General features: G+C 35.6%; 1 protein-coding gene across 17 annotated transcripts in view; it reads right to left on the bottom strand.

Moving 5' to 3' along the window:
• The window catches only part of KCNMA1 (potassium calcium-activated channel subfamily M alpha 1), a 476,248-nt gene that overhangs the window by 45,876 nt on the left and 406,431 nt on the right, over nucleotides 1–23,941 (bottom strand). For all 17 annotated transcript variants that reach the window (XM_084526419.1, XM_084526420.1, XM_084526418.1 and 14 more), the window contains 3 exons: nucleotides 16,112–16,205; nucleotides 4,602–4,725; nucleotides 1,415–1,639 (listed from right to left, as the gene is read on the bottom strand). In XM_084526419.1, coding sequence (XP_084382545.1) covers nucleotides 1,415–1,639; nucleotides 4,602–4,725; nucleotides 16,112–16,205 — 443 coding nt within the window. The remainder of the gene's footprint in view (nucleotides 1–1,414; nucleotides 1,640–4,601; nucleotides 4,726–16,111; nucleotides 16,206–23,941) is intronic.

Raw genomic sequence — 23,941 nt, 5'->3', positions numbered from 1 at the left:
TATACTAACCAACAATTTAGGCTGTTTAACCTGAAATTAGACTGAAACTATTCTAGAGCTGGACGCAAACTGATTGGGGAAAGTAAAGGTAGTATACATTTCCTTAATGCCTCATCAGAATTCAGAATCAAAACTTTACAAACACACATTACAGTAATGTAATGTGCTGGATACAGCTGGATTCCATTTTGCTCACAGATCAAATATTATTATTTTGGTACTGATTCCTTAGTCTTTATCCTTCACAGTGACTGGAATTAAAAGCGATTGGCAGGAGGAGGAGAATATTAACTAACTGACCAAATCTGATACCAACATCATTTCTGTGACAGCAGAGAATCTTGTGACACCATGTGTTGGATCAGTTTCCAGAAAAAAAGCTACAGGCTAACACTAAAACTGCATTTACAGTAACAAGGACATACAGACTTAATCATAAAGTATGGGCAGTCTTTCCATTCTATTGCTATTTTCCTGATTATTCACTGCAAATTACATCCATTATTTACTTATTTTTAATCGTTGAAATGTAATTATTAAGAACAGGTAAACTCCAAATTTTTCATTCTGATAAAAACATCCACCCTCACTTTACTCTGTTAAATCTAGAGCATTGCTTTCGTGCTTTTACCATGAGATCATTTCCCTCCTGCCTGTACCTTTGTGGGTCATTTATAGCTATGATCATGCTAGTGATCTGATATGCATCTTCATTTGTTTGTACTGGAGCTCATGTTTCTACATTTTGTGCACACAAGTGAATGACACTGATACATAGAGTGGAGAAATAGGACCTCTGAATGGTGGTTTTAGTGGCTGTCCCTCCTAAAATCAATAGGAGCTTTTCACTGATTTCAAAAGGGTCAAGGTTTTGCCATACTTCCTCAACTTTAGAAATTCCTCTTTTAGAATGGGTATGGCAGGAACTGAAATACCACAGCAATGTTCCTATAAAGTTGGCCAACCTACAGTAAGTTTTTATAAATTTAGACACTTCTTATGTAGATAGAATGATTTTTTTTTCCAAAGGTTTTGCGGGTATAAATGCAACAATAATGTCATAAATAACCACTATCATTCTGTGAGGGAAGTCACATCAAAACTGGCTACATGCAGTGCACTACAGTGAATGTTCAATATATAACACAGCTAATACATTTGATAGCAGCTGAAATTCATCCGATGAGGATGACGAGGCACTGAACACTGCAGCAAATATCTTCTAATAAGGTCTCACAGGGCTCTCTTTTCATAGACACAGTAAGGGAAAAGCTAAGTCCTCAGGCCTATAAGTAGACAAAGGTAAAAAAAAAAAAAAAAAAAAAAAAAAAAAAGCCTAAGATCAAAGTCAGTATGAATCTGTCCAGTTGGTGTCCTAAATCACAAAATATCAATAATATGGCTTTGGACTTACAGGCAAGATTGAAACCTTTGGGAAGTTATGCAGTGTCTCCCACTCCCTTCTCAGGTATTCAAGTGAACCCACAAACACAATGTGCTTGAGTTCATGGTAGTGAAAGTTGCTGGCTCGTAATGGCATCACTAAATTTCTTAATCCAATCAAAGCAGATTTAACATCCCCAAATATGCAAACGACTACATGCCCACTTAAAACTGTCATCGCTGCTTCACTTCGAGTCTAAAAAACAAAACACAACAAAACAAAAAGACAAGGGAGAAATGAAACAAAGGGAAGCTTAAATCAGATATTGAGTTTTAAACCAGGACAAATACAACTGTCAATATTGTTCATGCACAAAGAAGCAGTTTGATAATAGCTGTTCATTTTTACACTTATTTATCCTTCGTTAAATGTGCTCAGCAGAAGAAAATTCCATTCTTGTTCACAAATCCTTCAGCACTCAAAAAGACATTGTAGTGGACCAAATTCTGATCCTGTATATGTTGCTGCACATGTGGATTAATACTCTGGTTACAACAGAAGCACTATGGATTTAGCTATGAACAGATTTTGACCTACTGTGCATTCAGCCATTAGAAGGGTTATAGGAAAGAGATGCAAAAACATGCTTTAGCTTACAAATCACTAGTGTTTTTTCAGAACCAATCTGAAAAGCAATGTGTGAGTGCTCAGTGGTCTTAATAAGGCTTTTGCGGCATCACAGGTATCTTGCGAGTTGAGGACCATATTCTCTTAGAGTCAACATTCTCATTTTAGAACAAGCTGCTACCACCCTGAGAAGCAATCAAAAAACCCTCTGCACTGCTCCACTTTACCATAGACGCCCACCATACTTCAAGCTTCTCTCAGAAAGAAAAATCTAGTGTGTAAGATCATGACTAATACTAACTTCTCAGGCCAATCAGACTTCCTGAGTATTTGGACAGACAGAAATAAATTTCATGAAGTATATTTAACTGATGTTAAGAATTATCTTCTTGTCTCAGTGACAAGAATTACATTTTTGCATTAATCTCATCAGTGGTAATATCAGTTGAGCAGGCAATTCAAACACCACGATGATTAAATAAAGTCGTTAGGAAACCATGACCTTCATTTCTGGAGCCAATCTTATCATTACTGCACTCCATCAAGTAACTGAAAATCCACTGATATCATATTGCCAAGAAGTTTTGCCAATGAATAAGGCAATGGTGAGCTGCATTAATTTTCCTCTCACTTATCCATACTATATGTCCTGTTTCTGAATTGTGGAAGCATAACAATGTGTAATATGGACTAGAATATGTAGCAGAGATGTTCATTATATAATAAGGGGAACTCTGATTAGAAGTTCTCTAATCTGTTAAAAAGAATACAAGCTTCCGGTTTCTCTTGGGTAATTAACCTGACGTTTGTACAACTCTCCCGTAAGACTGGTCTTGGCCCTTCATATGAAAGAATACAAGAGTAAATGATGAAGTTAAGCATGCAAGTTGTCCCATGCCTCTACAGATAGTTCTGCATGGACTACTGAGACTTTAGAAGGCAGACCAAGTCTTTAAAAAAATATATAATAAAAGGTACTGCACAGTTGTTAATCTGTAAGTAGTCATGTCTATTTGACTGTATCAAAAAGGGGAGTCCTTACTACCTGATACTGCTCAAATGTTGCAGAGTCAAAAGAGATGCTGGGCAGGAAAATGAATTATTTCCTGACCAAGACATTGTCAAGTATCAGTTAGTGGACAACCTGGGAAATCTTTAAATTATGTACTAAACTGTATTTGTGTGATCTCTAAGGACAGTGTTAAATTTTCATGGATCTGAACATAGACATACATTGTGAACTGTGAGCTTGACATGGTGTAGGAAAGCATTTTGTTGGCAATGTCTTTATTGGTGATAGTGCACAAAACAAAAAGAACCTGGCCAGACTCACAGATTCACAGGCTAGTAGGAGTAAAAACTGACATGCCATCATCAAGAGATAAGAAGTGAGGCACTCCACAGTGACATTTTCAGAGAAACACTCTGAAGAGTGGTACAGTATATAAAGGTCATACTAAGTCATCTTCTAAAATGTGTTCTGAACATGAAGGCAAATTTTTATCACTGTCTATTACAAAATATTGTGCAGCAGGGTTGCTCCTCCTTGCCTGCTGAATACATACATATAAATGCATACTAATTAAAGCTGTTTAGCCAGGCTCTGTCCCACAGTTCAGTCTCTAGAATTTGGAATTGACTTGCTCGACTATCTAAACACCAATACTGCAATTCCGAGCAATGTCATATTTAAAACAGAAACACCCAAGGAGAAGTGGAAACAAGGTTTTTACCCCTGATCATTACAATAAACTAGCGCTGTCACCATCATTGGCTACACCATACCACAGTGCAGGAAAATCTAAGATAGCAGGCTCAGGAAGAGCTTTATAATGTGCAACAAAGTGAAGATCCACAAGGGAGTTCGTTTCAGATATCATCAGTTCTGAGAATGAAATCTGGAGTTAGTTACTTGTTACTCTTAGGTATGAGTACATGAACACAAGTGGCACAAACCTTCACTGAGCAAAATAGACTGTGATAGGCCTTCTAATTATTTTTAATGACTTGAGTCAGTTTGATGCTTCCCCAGTTAAACAAATGAAGCAAACAGACTAGGCTCACTGCAACATGCTAGAAAAGCAGACTAGTAGTACTACTTACTCTGGCCTATTTGGGCATCTTGTCATGTTGGAAATTGAGAGAGAAGTTTTAAGAGAGCAAAATTCATATAAAAAAATAAGAGATAATGCAAAGCAGCACTTGCCTGTATTAGAATCTTTACTACCTTGTGTAAAGACATAAATGGGGTACGTAAACATTTAAATATTTCCAGCATGGATTCTCTAAAGATTTAAACTCGATATGCAAATTTCAGTTTATGAAAAAAGAAAACAACAACAACAACAACAACAACAAAAAAACCAGTATATTTTGGACTGATTTTTATTATTGATTCTGGCATACATATTTATATAATAATAAAAATAATTCCTTAACCAAAATGCTCGCTTCAATTTTAGCACATTGTGTTTCTGATTTCAATATGCTAGTTTAAAGGATAGTAGAGATTAATTTATCAATATGTTAGACATCAGTGCTATTGGCTCAAATAATCTCTTTTCAAACACAACTTATCATCAGTACCTACCAAAATGACCTTTTCAATGTCCTTGGCTGGACACCAATGAAACATCCCAGTAGAGTCATATTTTTTCACATTGGCATCCATATTGTCAATCTGTTCATTGCCAGGAATTAACAAGGGGTCATGCCTGGGGAAAAACAAGTTGAGGACAACGTAAGTGGAAAATATTATGAATTATGGATGGAAAAATATCCCAAGAGCTGTGTACAGAGGGAAAAAAAGTAAAAAATGAAATGTATTTACACTTCAACACGCTTCTGTGCAGGCACTTTAAAACAAAGGCTAAAAAGAAAAAAAAATATTAAGTTTTAAATTTTGGGTGCAATTTGAAAGATTTTACATGCTCTTTCCACACCAATAACCATTTAGTTTTAAACAGGGCTTTCTGACACCATCATGTATATAAAAGTTTTTTTTTTTGTTTGTTTTGTTTTGTTTTGTTTTGTTTTTTTTGCCAGTCCCACCCCTCCAAAATAAATATCAGAGTTGCTATTAGCATCTGCAATGAAGTAGAAAGGATAGGAATAGAGCCCCATGCTGACTGACTGGCATAAGTATGGAAAGCCAATTACTTGCTTTTACCACATATAACTTCTGACGTGATGCTCTTCACAGTAAAAGCTTTAACAGGCTGCACTTTAAATATTTTAGCAATTTGCCCAATCATATTTTGCTTTTCCAAACTGAAGCCCTTTAAAGATTCAGCGGTATGTCATTTTAGAGCGGACTGACTAACAAATGCCCACATCTGGAATACATGATCTTAATACCAAAGAACAATGTCCATTTTCTCTGACAACTGTATCCGTGATAACCTCCTAAGTGTGTGGTGTTGTTATTTTTTTCCTTTTGTGTGTGTATGTGTTTTCTAGCAAGATTTGAAAACACAAGGCTTCTCAAAGGAGAAGCAAATAAAAAGACATTTTCATAAACTTCCTTACAGCAGTACAGCTACACCTAAGCACAGATTCATACAATACACAGTCCTTTATTTATACACTGAAAAACAAAACAGAACAACAACAACAAAAACAACAACAACAAAAACAACAATAAAAAAACATTAGGCTAAGAACTTCAACACTCTCACACTCTCAGTAAGGACCCCTAAGTGATTACATTACACAGCACAAAACATTAGATGGAGGATCTTCTTCACAGAGAACCAGTAAACTGATCCTTGAAATATTACAAGTAAACAAGGAACTGATCTTTCTCTGGGAAAACTACAGTCTTTACTTTAGGTTTCTGTCATGACTGCTAGAAATATACTGACACAGAATTGTAACCTTTCAAAGAAGACTATACTTCTACTGTAAGAACGTGCCAAATATTCAGAGACAGGCAGACAAATTTTAAAGCAGTTTCCATTTTGAAGACTTTTAAGGAAATGCCCATATTGGCTGAACTCTCGAAACGGGAGTTTCCTGCTTTTCAAGCACTTGAGCCAGCAGAATGTGGTAAGACTCTTTCTTTTCAACTGTCCACTAAAGGAAACTTTGAATGTTGTGCATGGCATAGGTTAATTTACACTGAATACAGGATGATAAGTTACCATGTTTAACACAGTTACACTTGCACGACTAAGAAAGGTGTAATCTCTAATTCCTTCAGGGTGATTACTTTTTGTAATTTCATAGTCGCTGATCATATAGCCATTGAAGCCAGTGGAACATTCTCATTCATTTCATTCAAACAGGGTCAACTCCAAAGACGGTAGCTTAGAAGAACTTGAGAAACTATTAATATAATGATCCAGTTAAGCCAGAGTCTCTTCATGCTTTAAGAAATAACAGTGCAGTGGGCAGCTAAGTCATAAATTGGACATTTGGAAAGAAGAAACACTGTTTTCAAAGTTTTTTTACATTCACTCAACAGAGATGGAGTTCAATGCATTTCACTCTCTAGGGGACTGCATGCAGTCTGACCCTGCTCCAGGTTTAGTAATGAAAGTTTTTGCAAAATTGTGCTCCCTGTTCTGTGGGAGACAGAGATGACCTGTACCAAAGTTTTTTTGTTTGTTTTTAATTTCTATAAAAATATCCAGAGTCTGCATACTTTTTTACTCCATTGGTGAGTGAGCTGCAACCATAGCAATTTAGCTTGAAATCTGACTCTAATGCTGTTCGTAGTGTGTTCTTTTCTTGCCATACTTGCACGTGGTACAGTAAGGTCTGCAGCCATGGATGCAATACTATTTGAAGGTAGTACTGGAGTTCAGACATTTAATGGGACTTTATCCTGGTTATTGTTTTCTGATGGAATGTGTTAGCTACATGTTTCCTAATAAGAAACTTTGTCAAAAGGTGAGGAATCTTCAGGAGAGATGTTTTTATTTGTCCTTTTTTTAATTTTTCTCCTCAAATCTTTATGAGACAATTCTCCATGAACCTTTCCTAGCACAGCACTGAAAAAAAAAAGGCAAAGTTCACTGATCAAATCTCCTCTTCTCATTCTTTTTCTCTGAGAAAGCAGATGCATATGGGAGGGAATTTTCCCCTTTATCAGAAAAACTACCTTAAACCAATTTTTAAAAAATGCACCATTTTAATTTTCTAATCAGTGTATCTTGAATGCTCTGAGACTTGAAACTAAATAGATCAGCTGAAGCTTTCACACAAATTAATATTTAGTAATACTGTAATCCCTTTCACAGAAAGGTTACAAACTGAAATATAAGAACAGATATCTGACTTGAAATGATGGCCAACTGCCTTGAGGTCTGAGACAATTTTTAGTACGTGAGTGCTTAAAGCCTAGTTGTAGTCCTGTCTTGGATAAGGGCTTTGCATCCTAAAGGGGAAAATTTAAAGTAGCTTGTGCCAAAGATAAATCAGAATTTTACCTCAATACTTTATTTTCCAGTTACATTAGGTTTAAACACAGGAGTGCTGTAGATGGCATGAGGAGTGTGAATAATCAAATATAAGTTTCCTTTTGAAGTTTTAGATAATATATACATATATAGAGAGAGAAATATGTGCACTTATTTGTAGGATGATAAACTATTTAGATCCTCTACTTTCACTGTTTGGAGTACAGCAAGTGGTGGTCTTAAAAGCAGCAAATTGGAAGGGGCACACAACAAGGAAGTATGCTAATAGAGCCTGTTGTACTATTTTTGTTGTAAGATAACAGATTATTGTCTGAGAATGAAACTGTGATAAGACTAGCCATGCTTTGTGTTTCAGAATCCGTGTTTTTTACAATTGTGTCCATTATATTGAACGTATGAATCTTCCGAGATAGGCTAATATCTTCATCTCTTTAATCAATGATTTTCCATCCTCCATAAAGCAATCTCTGAAGATGTCTGCAGAGGCTGAAAATTGTTTACAACTTATTGTTTCTAGGGTCAAACTTTGTCCTCAGATAATAGTGGATACTTAGGGAAAAGAAATAATAATATATCTTTGGACTTGTTTTGCTGTTGTTGTTTCTTAGCCCATGTTGTTTTTCTGAAGTACTATATTAACAACACAGTATTACTACTTTAGATCTATACACATTCATAAACCTGGTGATCCAAACTTGTTTTGCAAATAGTAAAAATTCATTAAGACAGACAAAGAGAGGCCAAGGCTGTCAAATCTGCCTAAGGGGTTTGGACACCCTCTTCCCATTAACATTCATACTACACATAGCATTATATTTGTTCTTATAGCCAAATCAGGGACTGAATGTTTCTAGAGCATCTCTGTCTGCCTCACCCTTGAAAATGGCCCTGTCAAGCTATGCTTGAGTCACATTGGCAAGTTACTCTGGAAGTATTTGTATTAGTGTTGTAGTTATGATATCCTCCAGGGCTATAATACTATCTGCTTGAAAAATGCTTGAAAAATTCACATTATGGAAAAACAAAAAACAAAACAAACAAACAAACAAACAAAAATAAAATCCTCTTTTTTTTTTTTTTTTTTTTTTTTTTTTTTTTAGATGAGATGTTGGCTTTTATGGTTTGCAATGACCATAGAATTTAGTCATTCCAGGCCGGAAAAGACAGGCATGAATAGCATGCATGGAAAAAAAAAGACTGAAAGCTACATTTCCCTCATTCATAACTCCAGTTAAAAATTTGCTTCTCTGGCTCTTATGGCAGATATTGCATACACATGACTTAAAATGAAGAGCAAAATGCCTTCTTTTCAAGGTTTTCAAGAGCATATTGTGCCACTTATGATCAATTAAACTTGAGAATGACATTAAATGCCATGTTACAGCAACAACTCCAAAAAGGCTGCCTGGAAGACAACAGCTAGACCATAAATCCCATTTGCAGCACCCCTACTGTGAAGAAGCCAACATTACATTTTAAAGAGCACTGCTTTCCTTGCAGACATTTATAACCACTCCAAACTTACTTGCAGATTTTGAGTCTGGAACTTCTGTCTGCAATTTTGCCCTTCTCACATAGATACACTGTGTCTGATTCTTCCACACAATGAGATCGTAAGCAGTCTAGTATAGACTCAGGGTCTTGAAAGTCACCATGTGTACGAGCCAGGAACTTCGAGTTTTCCTACCTTACTTTATCCGTGGATGTGTGTTTGCAAGCATAAGCACACACATAATTTTAGGAAGAAGGACAGGGTTTGCTGAAGATAAGGACTGAAGACACGCTAGAGAATGTCTCACGCCTTTGAAATTTCTCCTACAACTATCCTAACAAATTGTGGCAATTAACATGCTGTTAGTGTTAGATGTATGCAGCCAGTGCAGGTGCTAATAATTGAAAAAGCATTTAGAGCTTTTACACCCTGACTGAATATTTCATGATGTGCTGCATGTTTCACTATTTACTCCGTGGGCCTCTGTCACTTCAATCTTCGCTGACTGCTTTGACTTGTGCTATAAAGCTCAACCAAGATAGACTGACGGCTTGTCACAGGCAAACTCCACCGACTCCTGCAGCTCACTGGGACTAGCTGTGAAGGTTGTCACGACATTCTGATGGAATTCAGCAAACGTTTTGTGACTAATACACCCAACATTTGTCGGCTACCATTAGCCATTCCCCGTGACCCTCTGCAGTCTGTGTATGTGGCTGTGTATATTAAGTTGTAATGAGAATTTGTTGCCTATGTATTTTACACTAATGATGCTCCTACTGATCTTTACTTTCACAGGTTAATCAGCAATTAATTTTGTAAAGATTTAGTGCACAGATGCAATGAGCTTTACAGAAGAACATCTAGTGCAACTACAGAAAGAAAACCTGGTGTTTTACTGTTAAATGCTTTTATTTCCATATTCAGAATCTACAGATACAATCCCACAATGTCTTACATTTTCCATAGATACACGAAGAGGAATGTAACTAATACAGTGGCTGGTACACAGTACCCTATGCTAGCTTACAGGCTGAACTACTGTGCTAAGAATACTAATGATTCTTCCTCCCCTGTTCTCCTCTCTACTCAAATATTGTTACAGTTTGTTTGTTTGTTTGTTTGTTTTTACCTCAGAAATCTTAGTGATGAGTTCATGTTAATTTATCAAGACTACTGAGGATGCTGATATAGAGCTGTTTACTGTCAGAATCTTGCTTATTAAAGTATCTTGCTACCTCAGGACATTCTTAGAATATGATTCTGAGGTATGAATCCTTTTACACAGGAAAGTAACAAAATAGTTAACTTTCAGAGTTTTATATAAGCAACTTAACAAGGGAGAGACAGGCACACATCCTTTGTTCTTAAAATTTCCCATTTATATGTACTCAAGCTGCAGAGCTAGCAATCATTGCAAGGTAGGAGAAAGTACCTGAAAAAATAATTTTTCATTTGAAAAATATAAACCCACAGTTCAATGGCATCATAAAATATAGGAGTGATGTTTTCCACTTAAATGAACTGTAGCCTTTATACCTTATGATAAAAGCTACCTCTGTTGCAAATCAATGTTATAAAAATTAGCTACTTTCTTTAAACCTGGTTTATGGCTGAAGAACGTCTTCTTTCCTTTACCTTGATCTGACTGGGTCTTCTCTTTCTCTGAACTTTATAAAAGAGCTTGTTGATTATTTATTTATTTATTTATTTATGGAAATTTCTCCTTTTCTTTCCTGACTCTGTTCTCTCATCTCAAAAACATTTGCACAAGATTTCACATTACTTTGAAAAACAATCTGATACTGTTCTTATTTCCATAGTTTACAACACAACTACCAATGGTAGCAATCATCAGCGGGCTAACGTATACTACTCCCTACCATTCAAACCTTTTAAATGTATAAACTTGGTAAAACCCGGTCTAAAATAACATGGTGATTACTGAACCTGATGCTTTTATTTGCAGCAGTGAACTTGTCAAACAGAACCAGGAAGAGAATTGTGCTATTAGGAACCTGCTGTGTCACAGCTTACTTTTAATTTCATATTATCAGTGCATAAAGTTAGCCTTGTAAATCCTTAACAAAAGCTGTCAATTTAGAGTATGTTATGAAAATCCAATGCTGAAGGACATAAATATAAACCATTATTACAATTAAACTGTGAGCTTTCAGCTCTTCAAAACTTGCCTTCGTATCTGGTTTAGGGGAGTCTCCAAAAATGATCAGATTAAACTCATTATACCAGTTTTTGTTAAAGAAATATTCACCTTTTGACCTCTCCTCATTTATTTTATTTTATTTTATTTTATTTTATTTTATTTTATTTTATTTTATTTTATTTTATTTTATTTTATTTTATTATTCCTGCATGAAAGATCACAGTTTCAGCTTGTGGAAGGGCAGTGCTACAGTGGTAGGGCATATGCAAATTCACTCTGAGAGGCACCAGAAGAAATGTGTTTGCACATGCAAGGACATGGAGCTGGATGGGCAGATGAGGAGATAACATGTGCACAGCCATTGCTCATATACTTAGAATATTATAGCCAGCTTCAGGAAAACAGAAATGAGGTTTCCCACTCAACTTCAGATAAATCTCATTAAGGTTTCCAAAAACGTATGCCAAAAAGCTCACTTTTTCCACGTCACTTAGCTGAACAGTCTCTTGACAGTCTCTGAACTAGTTTTATGGTTTAGCTGGGAATTATTTTGGGGCCTTGATCAAGAAAAATCCTCAGGCTTATGAAATTCTCCTTGGCAACACACTGAAAATCCAGCATCCTCTGATGTTGCTGATTCGTATATGATCAGGGACACTAATGATAATGACCCTTTGCTGAGTATGCTACTTGTCTAGAGGCCTATGTCAACTACACCATTCCTTTCAGAGTGGACAGGGACAAACTATTTGTTTGCTCTTCAGGCCCCTTGGGCCCTGTCATATGCTATTTGTTCTTGCATTAAGAGGTAGTTCGACTCAGCTGGGCTGACATTTCCTTTAACTCAGTGTATTCCACTCATGCAATAGCAGCTACCAAAGCAGTAAGTGAAGACTTGAGCCCCAACAACAATCCTTTTAAGTGGCTTTTTTGATTTAAACCCAGGGCTTTTCACATTTTTACTGGTCACTCTAAATCAACAATGACACTTTTTTAAAACTAGCTTTGCTATTTGATACTCAGGTGACATAGCCTGTTTACTATGGCTGTTCATCAATAGCATACATCGAAACTTATTACTGTCAGATAATGAACAGGTGACTATGTCACTGCCTGACACCAGAAGCATCAAATAGTCCCACTTTCCTCACCATCTCACGAAAAAGGAAACTTGATATGTGATTATTATTCACAAATTTCTTTCCTTTTCCTTTCAATTTCCATTTAAATTTTACTTCTTATTGCAATAGTATGCCCTTGTGTTTACATCTCCACAGGAGAAGTATACTTCCTTTTTCCTTTTGGAATTCAGGTATATTTGAAGAAGACCCATGTTCTTGTGGGTTTAATGGGAGAGACTTCTGCTGGTGTGAAACAGATAAAAAGTAATTCTGACAATGCATAGTGGCTCAGTATTTTCCTAATTCATTCACATTTATAGCTACAGTTGCATTCTGAACTATTTTTACCTGATTAACCACTGGTTCTTCTGGCATTGCATCAGTGTGATTCTGCCAGTGTCATTGGATGTGATACAGGAGTCAGTTAGAACAATGACTTTGTAAATGTGAATGTAAACCATGTATGACATATACAAAGAACATTTGAATACGTATCATTTATTTATTTCGGTTAGTGACTTATTGATACCTAGAAACAATAACATGAAAAAATTGACATTGAAAAGATGTCTTCAGTCCATCTATCAGCATCAGATTTGATAATATAGATTTCTATTTATGTATGAGTGAATCTCAGGAATGCCCACCTTCTGACCAGGTCTAAATAAGCACCTGTCACAACTTCCAGGGGATACCTGTGATACAGCATCTGGTCCTCTGTTCTATTTCAGTGACAGCAGAGGTCGCATAGTTTCATCTCATGGCATAATACCATCTTCCCTGATTTGCCCCAGCCACTGCAGAAATCTAAAATCTATGCAGCATTTTCAACATTTTCTTAATTGTAAGGCTGCTCATAAAGTGACTCTAGAGTCACAGCTCTTATTATAATTTACAGATGAACTTTCCACATACTACTTCTCTTTTACATGCTCCAGTCTTGTTCTTCAGGCCCCCTCTAGACCTAGGTCCGCAGCTGAGGAAACTCTGCCAGCTGTTTCTGTGGGAGGGACAGGGATGAAGCTGGATTTGAAAAGGCTCTTTTAATGTAAATTTAGGAAGAATATTGCAAAGGTATATATCAACTGCAGACATGACAATGTTTTAGCTGACTTATATTTTTGTGCACTTTTAGCTGACTTATACTAAATATTTCTGGGCAGGAAAGCAAAGCAAGTACCTGTCACTTTAGGTAACCGGCAAGTATACAAACTAGCAAATAATACAGCCCACCTTCATTTATTGTAAAGCTGAAAGATGGACATTGCACACAAAGCTATGCAGAGTTTTCTTCTGATTTAATCAGCTTTCTCTTATTTAGCACCTTGAACCAAAGATCAGTCAGTGTAGATAATGGATAAGACAAAGAGACCATTGGGTCTGGGGAGAGGCTGAGGGTGCTGGCGGATAAATTAGCAGTAAGAGAGAAGAAGAAAACAATGTCTAGATCTGGAAGCCTGGCAAGTTCTCTGCTTGCTGCTAGACCTGTATTTAGCAATTCTGATGTGCTACTGAGCAGACAGCTCAGGCTCAGGACGACTACTCTCCCTCAGTCCCTCTTCAGCAGGCAATGAAAGCAGGCTCCACTTTGAAAATCTTCCCCCATCATGCAAACTGACACAGGCATGCTTTTCAAAAACCCACAGCCAATCTGTTGATCATTACTTATTTACAAAGGCCTTCGGGCAGAAAGTCCTGTAAAAACCATACTTGATACGGTATACACTAGCTTTTTCTGCTTGTGGAAAAAAGTACCCCTAAGGCTACCTCAAACCATCACTTTCTATTGCACATAAAATGTACCGTGTAACACTAAAGTATTTAATATATATGGTATAATATATCTACAGGAAAGGCATTTGTGTAGAAGTATGTTACCCTGTATTTGGTAATTTGATGTTTTGCTGAAGGCTATGACTTGAAAAAGCCTGCACCTAGTACAGAGGACCTGTCATCTCAGTACCCAAGAGCCAATAGAATAAAGAAGTACCCTTAAGCAGCAAAACTTTGACACAGCTTTGAAGCATATGAAAACAGTATAACTCCACAGAATTATTATTACTCAAGATCAAAGAAATGAGGCATACTTTACATAGCAAACAGGGACAGTGCACTCAGCTCCAAATGTTTCTTTTTTTTTTTTTTCCTCTCTCTCTTTCTCTCTCCCCCTTCTCCTTTTTCTTTTTATTTTTACTTCCCCAAAATTAGTATTTGGTGGCAAGACACTCTCTCACATTTTAAAAACTTTAAATGGTTAAAACTACTAGCACCAGATAAGAAGACTGTCCAAAGGTAAGTAAATTGAAAATGATGCTAGGATGACAACTGGCATAATAAAAATGAGAAGCTTGCCAGTATGCTCATTTTATTCTTCCTCATAAACTGTAAACAAGCATGTAAATCAGTGTCATATGGGCAAGACTGAGCTAACAGGAAGGCAGAGAACTTTTAATGATACATTTAACAGAAATAGATGGTCAAGAGTCAAAAAAAAAAAAAAAAAAAGAGGACACAGCTGTGTGCATTTTCCTCTGTGAATCAATCTCACTTTTGGTTCTATAGTGTAAACAGAAATGAAGACTTGCAAAAGTTATGTCCTTAAATACGCCCTACAATGCAGAAACAATAAACAAGCATGGATGTTCTTTTAAAAATTCCCAGTCTGAAACGCAAAGAGACATATTATTTACCTACCTGTTACCCAAATTCTTAAAGGAACACAATAATTGTCAACAATAAAAGCAAACACAAGTGAATTTATATAGGAAATAAATATACATTCATACTTTTTTTTTCACTTAACCTTTCTGTTTGCAGAGCCGTTACTATTATACATATACCCAAACCCCAAACTGCATGAAGGTGGCTCTATCTAAGGAAGTTTGCATTTTTTCTGTACACGTATGCAGTAGAAAATCACTGCTATGATATTTAGTTCTGGATACAATTATGGACCAAGGTTCTAGACTGGTTATTTTAGATATGCAAAAGCAGAGGAGGAACTGCCTCCTTACAGAGGACTCCACATCTACTATTTGATCCTGTTGTGACTGACTTGAACAGGCAAAGGGTGAAGAAAGTGAGACAGAATGAAAATGCCATATTATTTTAATAGATTCCAATTTCCTGTTGTAGTTCTAGTTTTAACAACACTCTTGGAGGAAAACTGTCCTACGGAATGAAACTACATAGTTATACAAAGATGTTACAAGTGTAAAATAATGTACATATAGCAACAGGGGAAAAATATCACTAACAAGATGACGTTTTCATCACCCACTTTTAGAGTATATACTACCCTTTTAAAAAATCCTTGTGTTTCATAATTAATATGCTTTTAACCTGAGTACAACTGCATTAGTTTTGAACTTTGCTTTGGCAAGTACATAGATTATTAGACTTTTTTATCAGTCTAAATCAATTAACAGAAATTTGATTTCAATCGACAGGATAAAAGGAAGGTAATATTCAGGTTCATTTTTGATTGTGATGATACATCTCACATATGGCCTTAAGTACAGAAAACAGTACTCAGAGGGAATCCAACAAAAAGAGAATTGCCTGAGGCAAACTAACCACATGAGTTCCTCTGATTGGATAGTGCTATCATTAGTGCCACTGCTGTTTAAGAACTACACACGGACAGGACAGGGTGACAGCTAAGACTTTAAAGCCTATGTATTTTTCAAACAGCTTTTCAAACTGTTTTTCATGACAGAATTTTTTTCAGCTCTATCATTAACTGCTGACAAGCTGACAGAATAAATACTTCAGCCTTTCAGAAACCATCTAACAATCTTTTTTTCCACCCCCTCCCCTTATTTTTTGATGTGGGGGGAGGAGAAGGGGAAGGGAGGAAGAAAGAAAGGGGATGAAGACATGAGTTTTTTACAGTCTTACCTCATCAGTTTGGGTGAGGAGTTGGGTGAATTTCTCATGCCTCCATTTCGTTGCTTTTTTTTGGGTGACAGTGTCGATGGCTGCTCATCTTCAACTGGAAATATAAGGAACTCATGAGATTAAGCACTGTTCTAAGTACAAAATGAAATACAAGTGAAGTAGCAAAGAACACACACTCTATGTCCATTCACGCACTGATAGTTCATTGCTAACATAGGCCCAACAGTAATAAAAATCAAATACATGTTAGTCAAAGAAATTGGTTTGAAGGAGAAGCAGGGAAGAGTACCAGGGTTTTGAACACAGGCGTTCAAATTGCTTTCTTACTTCAAAAACAAAGGGTGGGGGAACCACATTCGGGTTATTCTTAGCATTATTTTCAGTTAATCTGAGCTACAGAAAAGTAAAATTAGTGCTTTGCTATATTTCCAGAAAGATAAAGCACTATTTGCAATACCAACATAACAGCTGCCAGCCTGCTTTTGCTAATGAGCCAGACACCAGTTGGTTCTTGCTCCTCACATGCCAAACAACAGAGTCTTCGTGAAGAGATGTAAAATATTCAATGCCTTGATGTTCAATGATTCAGTTAGTCGGGACTGTGAGCACAGCCTGCCATTGTGCACAGATCTCCAGCACAAGTCAGACCTCATCACTCTACCCTTCTCACAAAAGGGAGTTGTAACAGGAGAGAACAGAATGAGGTTGAATGGAAGTGGGGAGACAATACCTGTGTAACAGAGGATGCATGTGTTACACAGTCTTTTAATGAGGATGAGGTGCACTTTCAATGACAGATCAGTTTCTAGATGTAGAATCAGTTATGATTTTGCCAATCATAAACTAATCTTGGATAACCTATGTCACAATGTTTATTGTTTAAACAAGTGCAGCTTCCTAATAGCTCATCTATAAGAATTATCCATCATCGTTACTGTTTCAAGACTGTTATAGCACTTAATAATCTGTGCATAAGGTTTACATTTGCTAGCAAAGGGAATTATGCCTGCTTTCTCATATTCACACTAATGCTGAGTTATTCTAATGTAAAGAAGGAAAACCAGACTTTTTTCATCCTATTGTTAACTTGAAAATGAACTAGAAAGCAATATAACAGATGCCTAGAAGGCTGTTACTTTAGAGCTAAAAGGAAAGAGATTAGTAGCAGTAGTAGTATCTGTATTAAAAGAGCTTAATACACATTAGCAGTGCACAAGCAAAGGCTGGAAAAAAAATCAATTTGCAATGAGCTACATAAGAACGACACCAAAACCACAAACCTGGATATGTGTCACCTGCCCTAGATTTATCTGGGAACAAATTAAGCAATATCCTTCTGCTATAGCCCTCTTCTGACACTACTTTATTACAGTCTGCGTTCTAGCCTGTCATGTCTGTCTGTTTTCCAAAGTCTGCCGTGGAACTTCATATTGCCTTGGTCAAGACCGAAGGACTGGGCCCTGAAAAGACAGATGTGCTGTCTTTTTAAATGACCTGGCATCATGTAACACATCCAGGCAATCAAAGCAAAAGAAAGCTTAGCAAAAGAACACAAAAGCAAATGAATCAACCAAACAAACAAATTAAAAAAAATGCCCCAAACAGTTGTGTAAAAGGTTATACTTATTTCAGAGCAATGACTGTCTTATAATGATTTATTTCACTAATTTAACTCTCTGTTCTCTGGCAGCATCCCCAAAGACAAAGCCATTTCATTTTTTATTTTTTTTTCTGATGCTTATTGATGAATAGTCTAGTTCTATTCTTTGGTTGAGATAGAAATATGTCCATAGAAAATTATCAGCAATATGCAATCGGAAATTTTCTTTCTGGTATTAAACTAGATCACTTCATTATTCAGTTATTTGTAAGCTGAAGTGTATATTTACAGAATTATTTTGTTAGTAAGGAACCTTTTTTTTTTCTTTTCTTTTTTTTTTTTTTTTTTTCCCCTGATTATATCAAAGTTCAAGCATTTGTGCATTTCAGAATACCCCTCTTGGAAATGGCATTGTCTCGCTATAAACTTATCTATCAAAAAGTTATTCACATGCTATCCCACAACACAGACAATAAGCTGCTTTCAAGACATACGCTGTGCTTTCTTGTTCTTTATATTATATAAATATTCAGTTCTAAACTAATGATTCTAACATTTAAAAGATCAATTGACACAAAACTATGCAAAATGTTCCTTACAGAAACAAGCTACAACTGATATGTTTCACTCTCCTGGTAGTAAAAATTCTAAGTTTCACTTAATTTCATCTACTACCATGGAGTTACAGAATATTAGTAAAGAGATTCAGTATTGCACCGTAAGTATATTGATATACGATTTTAATAGTGTAAGGAAGCTATATACCCATCAATACAATATACAAAAACTTACAGGAATACAAGACAACTGTAGATTGTATTATAGCTGTTATATTTCTATGAGCAATAAAAAACAATACTAAAAAAGAGTAATTTTCCAAGCTTTCAGCTAGTTCAAAAGACATGTCTGATCCTTTCAAATAAGGATCTTTTGTACTGTATGGTCCAGCATTCATGTTCTCCACTGCTACCAGTTGGTACTACTTTGTTGCCCAATTGTAATACAAAGTCTTGGTACTAATCATCCAGAATAACCACCTATAGATTTCTAGCAGTCTGAAGTTATTTTTTGTTCTGCATATACAGTAAATAAGCACCCTCTTTTGATATGTGCTTGTCATACTCAAACTGTTACTTTCACTGATTGGCTGTAAAGTCCAAGGTTAATGTGGCTCACTAGTTAATACCTGTTAGCAAAGCCTTCTGAGATCTCAATTCATTGCTAAAGCAATGCCTTGCTAAGCCAGGAAGCCATTCATTTTCATTGTAGCAATGAAAGATAATCTGTCTTAATCATATTACATTCAAACAAGATTTTTTTTTTCAATGAAATCTGTGTGCAGAGTTTATAGTGCATCTGCAGTTTAGATATGCAGCTCCATAAGAATGAGGGAAGGGAATCTATGTATCTGAAATATATGAATGGAATGGAATAGAGACCATTACCTATGGTGTGGTTCCTAAAAGTGTTGCAATGATCACTTCTTAGTAATAAGTAGGATATAAAACATATTTCATTACATATGATTCTCAATTTCCTGTGTATTTAAAGAAACAGATCCAGAAAAAAAATTAGCAGTCATAAAATATCAATTTAGTTTCATGTTTTCTGTGTCTGCATTAATTTAAAGGGGAGTCTTAAATATACTTGTTCTTCTGAAAGACAACCATATTTGAATAATGGGTTGTGATATATGACAACTCAACTCTGATGTTCTATGTTTGACTTAGTGCATTTGTTAATGAGAATATGCCCCCATTTTTAGTATATTTGATGTCTTTATGCTACAGGAGTTGTATTAAAATGCAGTCATATTATATTATGCAGACTTTCCTTACCAGCTTTCATGAAAAGTGCAAATAAGTTCAAGAATTGGACACAGAATTTTATAGAATCTGAATTCAATCCAGCCTCTGAGTTCTAACAAAAATCAAGATCTTGTTTTGCACATCCCTAAGTATAACACTTACTGTACTGTTGTAACAACCCAGTGCTCACTTGTCTAATAGGCACAGAATCTAACAGTTTTGCAGTTCAGGAAGACTCAGTGCTAGAAAAATGTCAAGCAAATCTAATGAGGCTTCAGATACTCTGGTTTATACTGGGGTTTAATTTAAAGTTACACTGATGTTTTAACATGTTTGCTTATTCTTGAGTAAAGAGGATTCATTATTTCAATGACATAACTTCCAGATAATGTTCCAGGAATTGATTTAAGATGTGCTGGTAATTTTAACAGCCTTAATGTGGAGCTGAACATCTGTAACAACATATTACTTGACTTTCATCCTCATTTCATTTTTTAAGCAAAATAAAAGGAATGCCTTTCAGAAACGGTAGACTAGTTCATAACTTCTTCCTTTGTTATTTTGTTACCATTTTTTAAAATAAATATGTCTCCTTCACTGTCTCCCTCAGGTCACTACTAGCAGTCTATAGACTCCATTTTTTTAGGCCCCCAAAAGAGCTGTAATCTGAAACTGCATCTATGTTACTGAACAACACACAAACCGGAATACCTGGTAAACTTCTTTTGCCTAGAATGTAAATGCTTCAGAGCAAATAAACCATATGAAAGGTAAAGCACAAACCACCCAGAAACATTAGTTGACTAGCTATCTTGATTAACTTATTAATCACCACATCTGGAGAAACCCACATCTGTAAGCACTTAACAGAGCATTAGTAATGTCATAGTCACATTGAAAACAGATTGCAAAACCATGCACAAACCAATTGGAATTGCCTTATGCATCCAACTACGGGGCTACCTACGGAGATCTTGGTTCAACCCAGGCTTTTGGGAGTGGTAGCAGTATTTTACAGGCAAGCTGAGTGCCCTTTGCAATCTACAGTAGGTAGATTTTCCTTGTTCAACAGAACTCAATAAGTTAAGGTGCAGCAGCGAGGGATTGTTGGGTAGGAAGAGGCTCCCTTTACGGTTATTAACAAGTGAAACAGGTTCCGGGGCTCCTTCAGTGGACTTGGCACCAACCAGTGCATTAGTAGTTGCATTCTTGAATTGATATGAACTTTTTGGGTAACTTGGTCTAGCTGCATTCTTTACTTCTAAATAATAAGAAAAAATGTAAATTAATGTCTTTGTATTGAAAATGATTTCAAACCATGAATCAATTTTGATATCATGTGGAATTACAGACTTTAAAGCTTAAAGTATCAGTTTCTACAGTTGAAAAAAAGGTTTATACCTGCAGCTTTTTTTTTTTTTCTTTTATTTTTTTTTTCCCCAAAAATGGCTTTTTATAAAAGAATACTTATAAAAGGATTATTTCACAATATTATTATCTTTAAGCAATAATCCCATCCTAGGGTAAGTGTGTCTGAGGAAACACTTATTTCCCATATGTTGATAAAGGCTTTGAGATTTACTAGCTGTGGAAGATGTTTATTCCCCATATTCTACTGAAAATGACAGGGGAGGTAGAACAATTCTGCTATTAAAATACGTAAGAAATAATAGAAGAAAGGTCAACACTTTAAAATTGTGCAAGCGTATTTATGGAATTAAACTAGTATTAGGAACCTACATAATAGTAGTTGGGTGTTCAGAAGTGCTGAGTGCTGTAAATTTCAGGAGGTCATATATGTAGCATCTCTGAAAATAAGACTAATAAGTTTAATTTCTTAGAAACAGGTTTGATTTGAAACTGTGATCCTTTTTGTTTTTTCTTTTTCATTTTTTAATATATCAAAGCTAATTGAACTACAAGAACATATTAATATCTCTAACAAATGCCACCCTCTGAAAAAGACAATAATACAATGTTCACCAAATATTTTTGGTAAAAATACACAGTAATACTAGTTTCATTCTGAATGGGTATATTATAGAGAAGGTATACTACTGAGCCAATAAGATCTTATATTCTGGTATGTGTTATGAGGTGAGAAGGGAGTAGGGAGTAGTTTATGGACTGATAATCTTGCAGCATTATTTCCATATGTTTCAGTTGCCTTAAAGTTTCCATGGAGAACTTTGAATAGACAGTAGCTCAAAATCATTTGAGGAGGTCAGTGTGCTTTTTGGTATTTTCGTCTAGTTTATTATTAGCTAGAATCATTATATTGTAGATGGACAGATACATAAATAGCATCCACATGCTTGCCATTTGTGCTCAAGCACTAGATCTGTCTCTATCAAAAAAGCTGATTATACATGGATAACAAGAATACTTTGAATGTACTCTTTAACCAGGTTCACTAGGTTCAACCATTTGGTGACAAAGTCTCCATTCCTATTCAAAGATCTCAGAGTTAAAGGCTTGCTGCTACTCTGAGTGATATAGATTAAAAAAAAAATAATAATAAATAAAATAAAAAATCAGAACAGAACCGGAGTCTAACTCAGGGTTATTTTGTTCTTTTTCAGATAATAGTAACATTTAATGTGTAGTAAGAATAATGCATACTCAGGAAAGTTGAGATGACTTTTAAACCACTAGAGGATAGTGTATATCTTTCATTAGCAAAACTTCCACAAAAGAATTGCTGTGCATCATATTGGATACAATACTAAAAAAATTATCCATCTTACCTCAGAATTACTGCTTTTTGGTCAAATCTTGTACTTCTATCTTTGGTATTCCTCTAGTGAAACAATTTTCAGATGATAAAATAAACCTGCAGAGCCCTATCTCCCTACGCAAGCTACTGGTCAAGCACGTATTTGTACAATTTAAAATGTATCTATCCAGTTCAACCTTTAAACTACAGACAGTAACATTGGATATAATCTGTGTATATCTACATGCCTGCATCAAAGCATCTTCACATGTTATAGAAGGTAATAATGCTTATCCACCCTCCAATCAACTTAAGAAATAACACTTTTTCACAGTCTCTTCTGGAGTTCAATAGGTAATAACTTCAGATACAAGATGTAATCCTTATGCACTAAACTTCCATCATAGTGTATATCTTATGGTATATTCTATGCAGACATAAACAAGGATTGCGTGCTTTCTCCATTCCTCTAACAGAATTACGTATTTTTTTACCCTAGGAGAGTAAAATTGTTTGCTTTTATTCTAAATAGCCCGTCAAGATAAACTGTACCACCAACACATCAGGATACACATGGAAATATATGTGCAAGCACAGAGATGCAATTTTGAACAAAAATATAACTGCGTTCTTAGATTAAGGAGTATTGTATAACTAGGAGAGAAATATAGGCCAATGCTGTCACTTCTGCAGGTACATAACATTATGTGCAGGACTTAAAACACTTTTAAAGTATCCTGTTGTTCAGCAGATAATTTTTATAAATAGTTTCTTAAAAATCTGATTGGTTGTTTGCACTAGTATGTGGATTCATTTCCATGGAAAACATATTTGTGACACAGAGATTGCTCTTAATTATATGGAACTGAATACATTCTTACAGACTGTCACTGTCTCACAAGGTTTGGCAACCAAACTGCTTGGATCGGGGTAATTTGTTGTACCACTGTGCAATATTAAACCAGAACCTCCACATCCACAAGAGTTCTCCTCTAAGTATGTGAAGAGTTTAGCACCAGCAAGTCTACTGAAGGAGAACTACTTCCTTGTCACAGTTAAATTAGTTTTCTTTATCTAAAATGACATAAGCAATTATTTTCAATGAAAATGGTCACAGGATGAGCATGCTGCCTGCATTGTACATTTTGCCACAGTTTGTTAGAACTATTCAGGACATTCACCATGTACCCAAAGGCGTTATCATTAACTAAGAATCATAGCATTTATTAGTCATTTTGAGAGCAAATGAATAGCTTACTGAGAATGGCAAACAATAGGAAGTGGATAAGAGTAGGAATTTAGGAAATTCCATGTTTTCTGTAATATTTCCTAATTGCATTACAGGAAAATACTGTGCAGAACTTGATCAAAAAAAAATCTGTCAACATTACATAGTTGTAATACCTTTAAAATGTGAGATATTAATTGGATTTAGATAAAGACAGTTTGAAGCTGCATACATTTCTACCCTCTTTCCCCCACCGTCAAGAATTCTCTTTCAAGCTCAATGATTATACACTTGCCTACAGACTGCATTGAGGAATCATGCCTGTTTCTATTTCTATACATTTTATTTATTATAATGAAGATAATTTGAAATGCAATCTGCAACTCCCTGAACATTTTTAAAACAACCAACGTAGATAATATAATGCCTATGGCAATCTCTATTTATTCTTTGCAAGCACACACTTGCCATAACTTAA

This window comes from Aythya ferina (genome assembly GCF_964211825.1).
Source record: "Aythya ferina genome assembly, chromosome: 7".
Classification (NCBI taxonomy): domain Eukaryota; kingdom Metazoa; phylum Chordata; class Aves; order Anseriformes; family Anatidae; genus Aythya; species Aythya ferina.
Note: the sequence above shows the minus strand (reverse complement) of the source record. Positions and strands in the feature narration are given on the sequence as shown.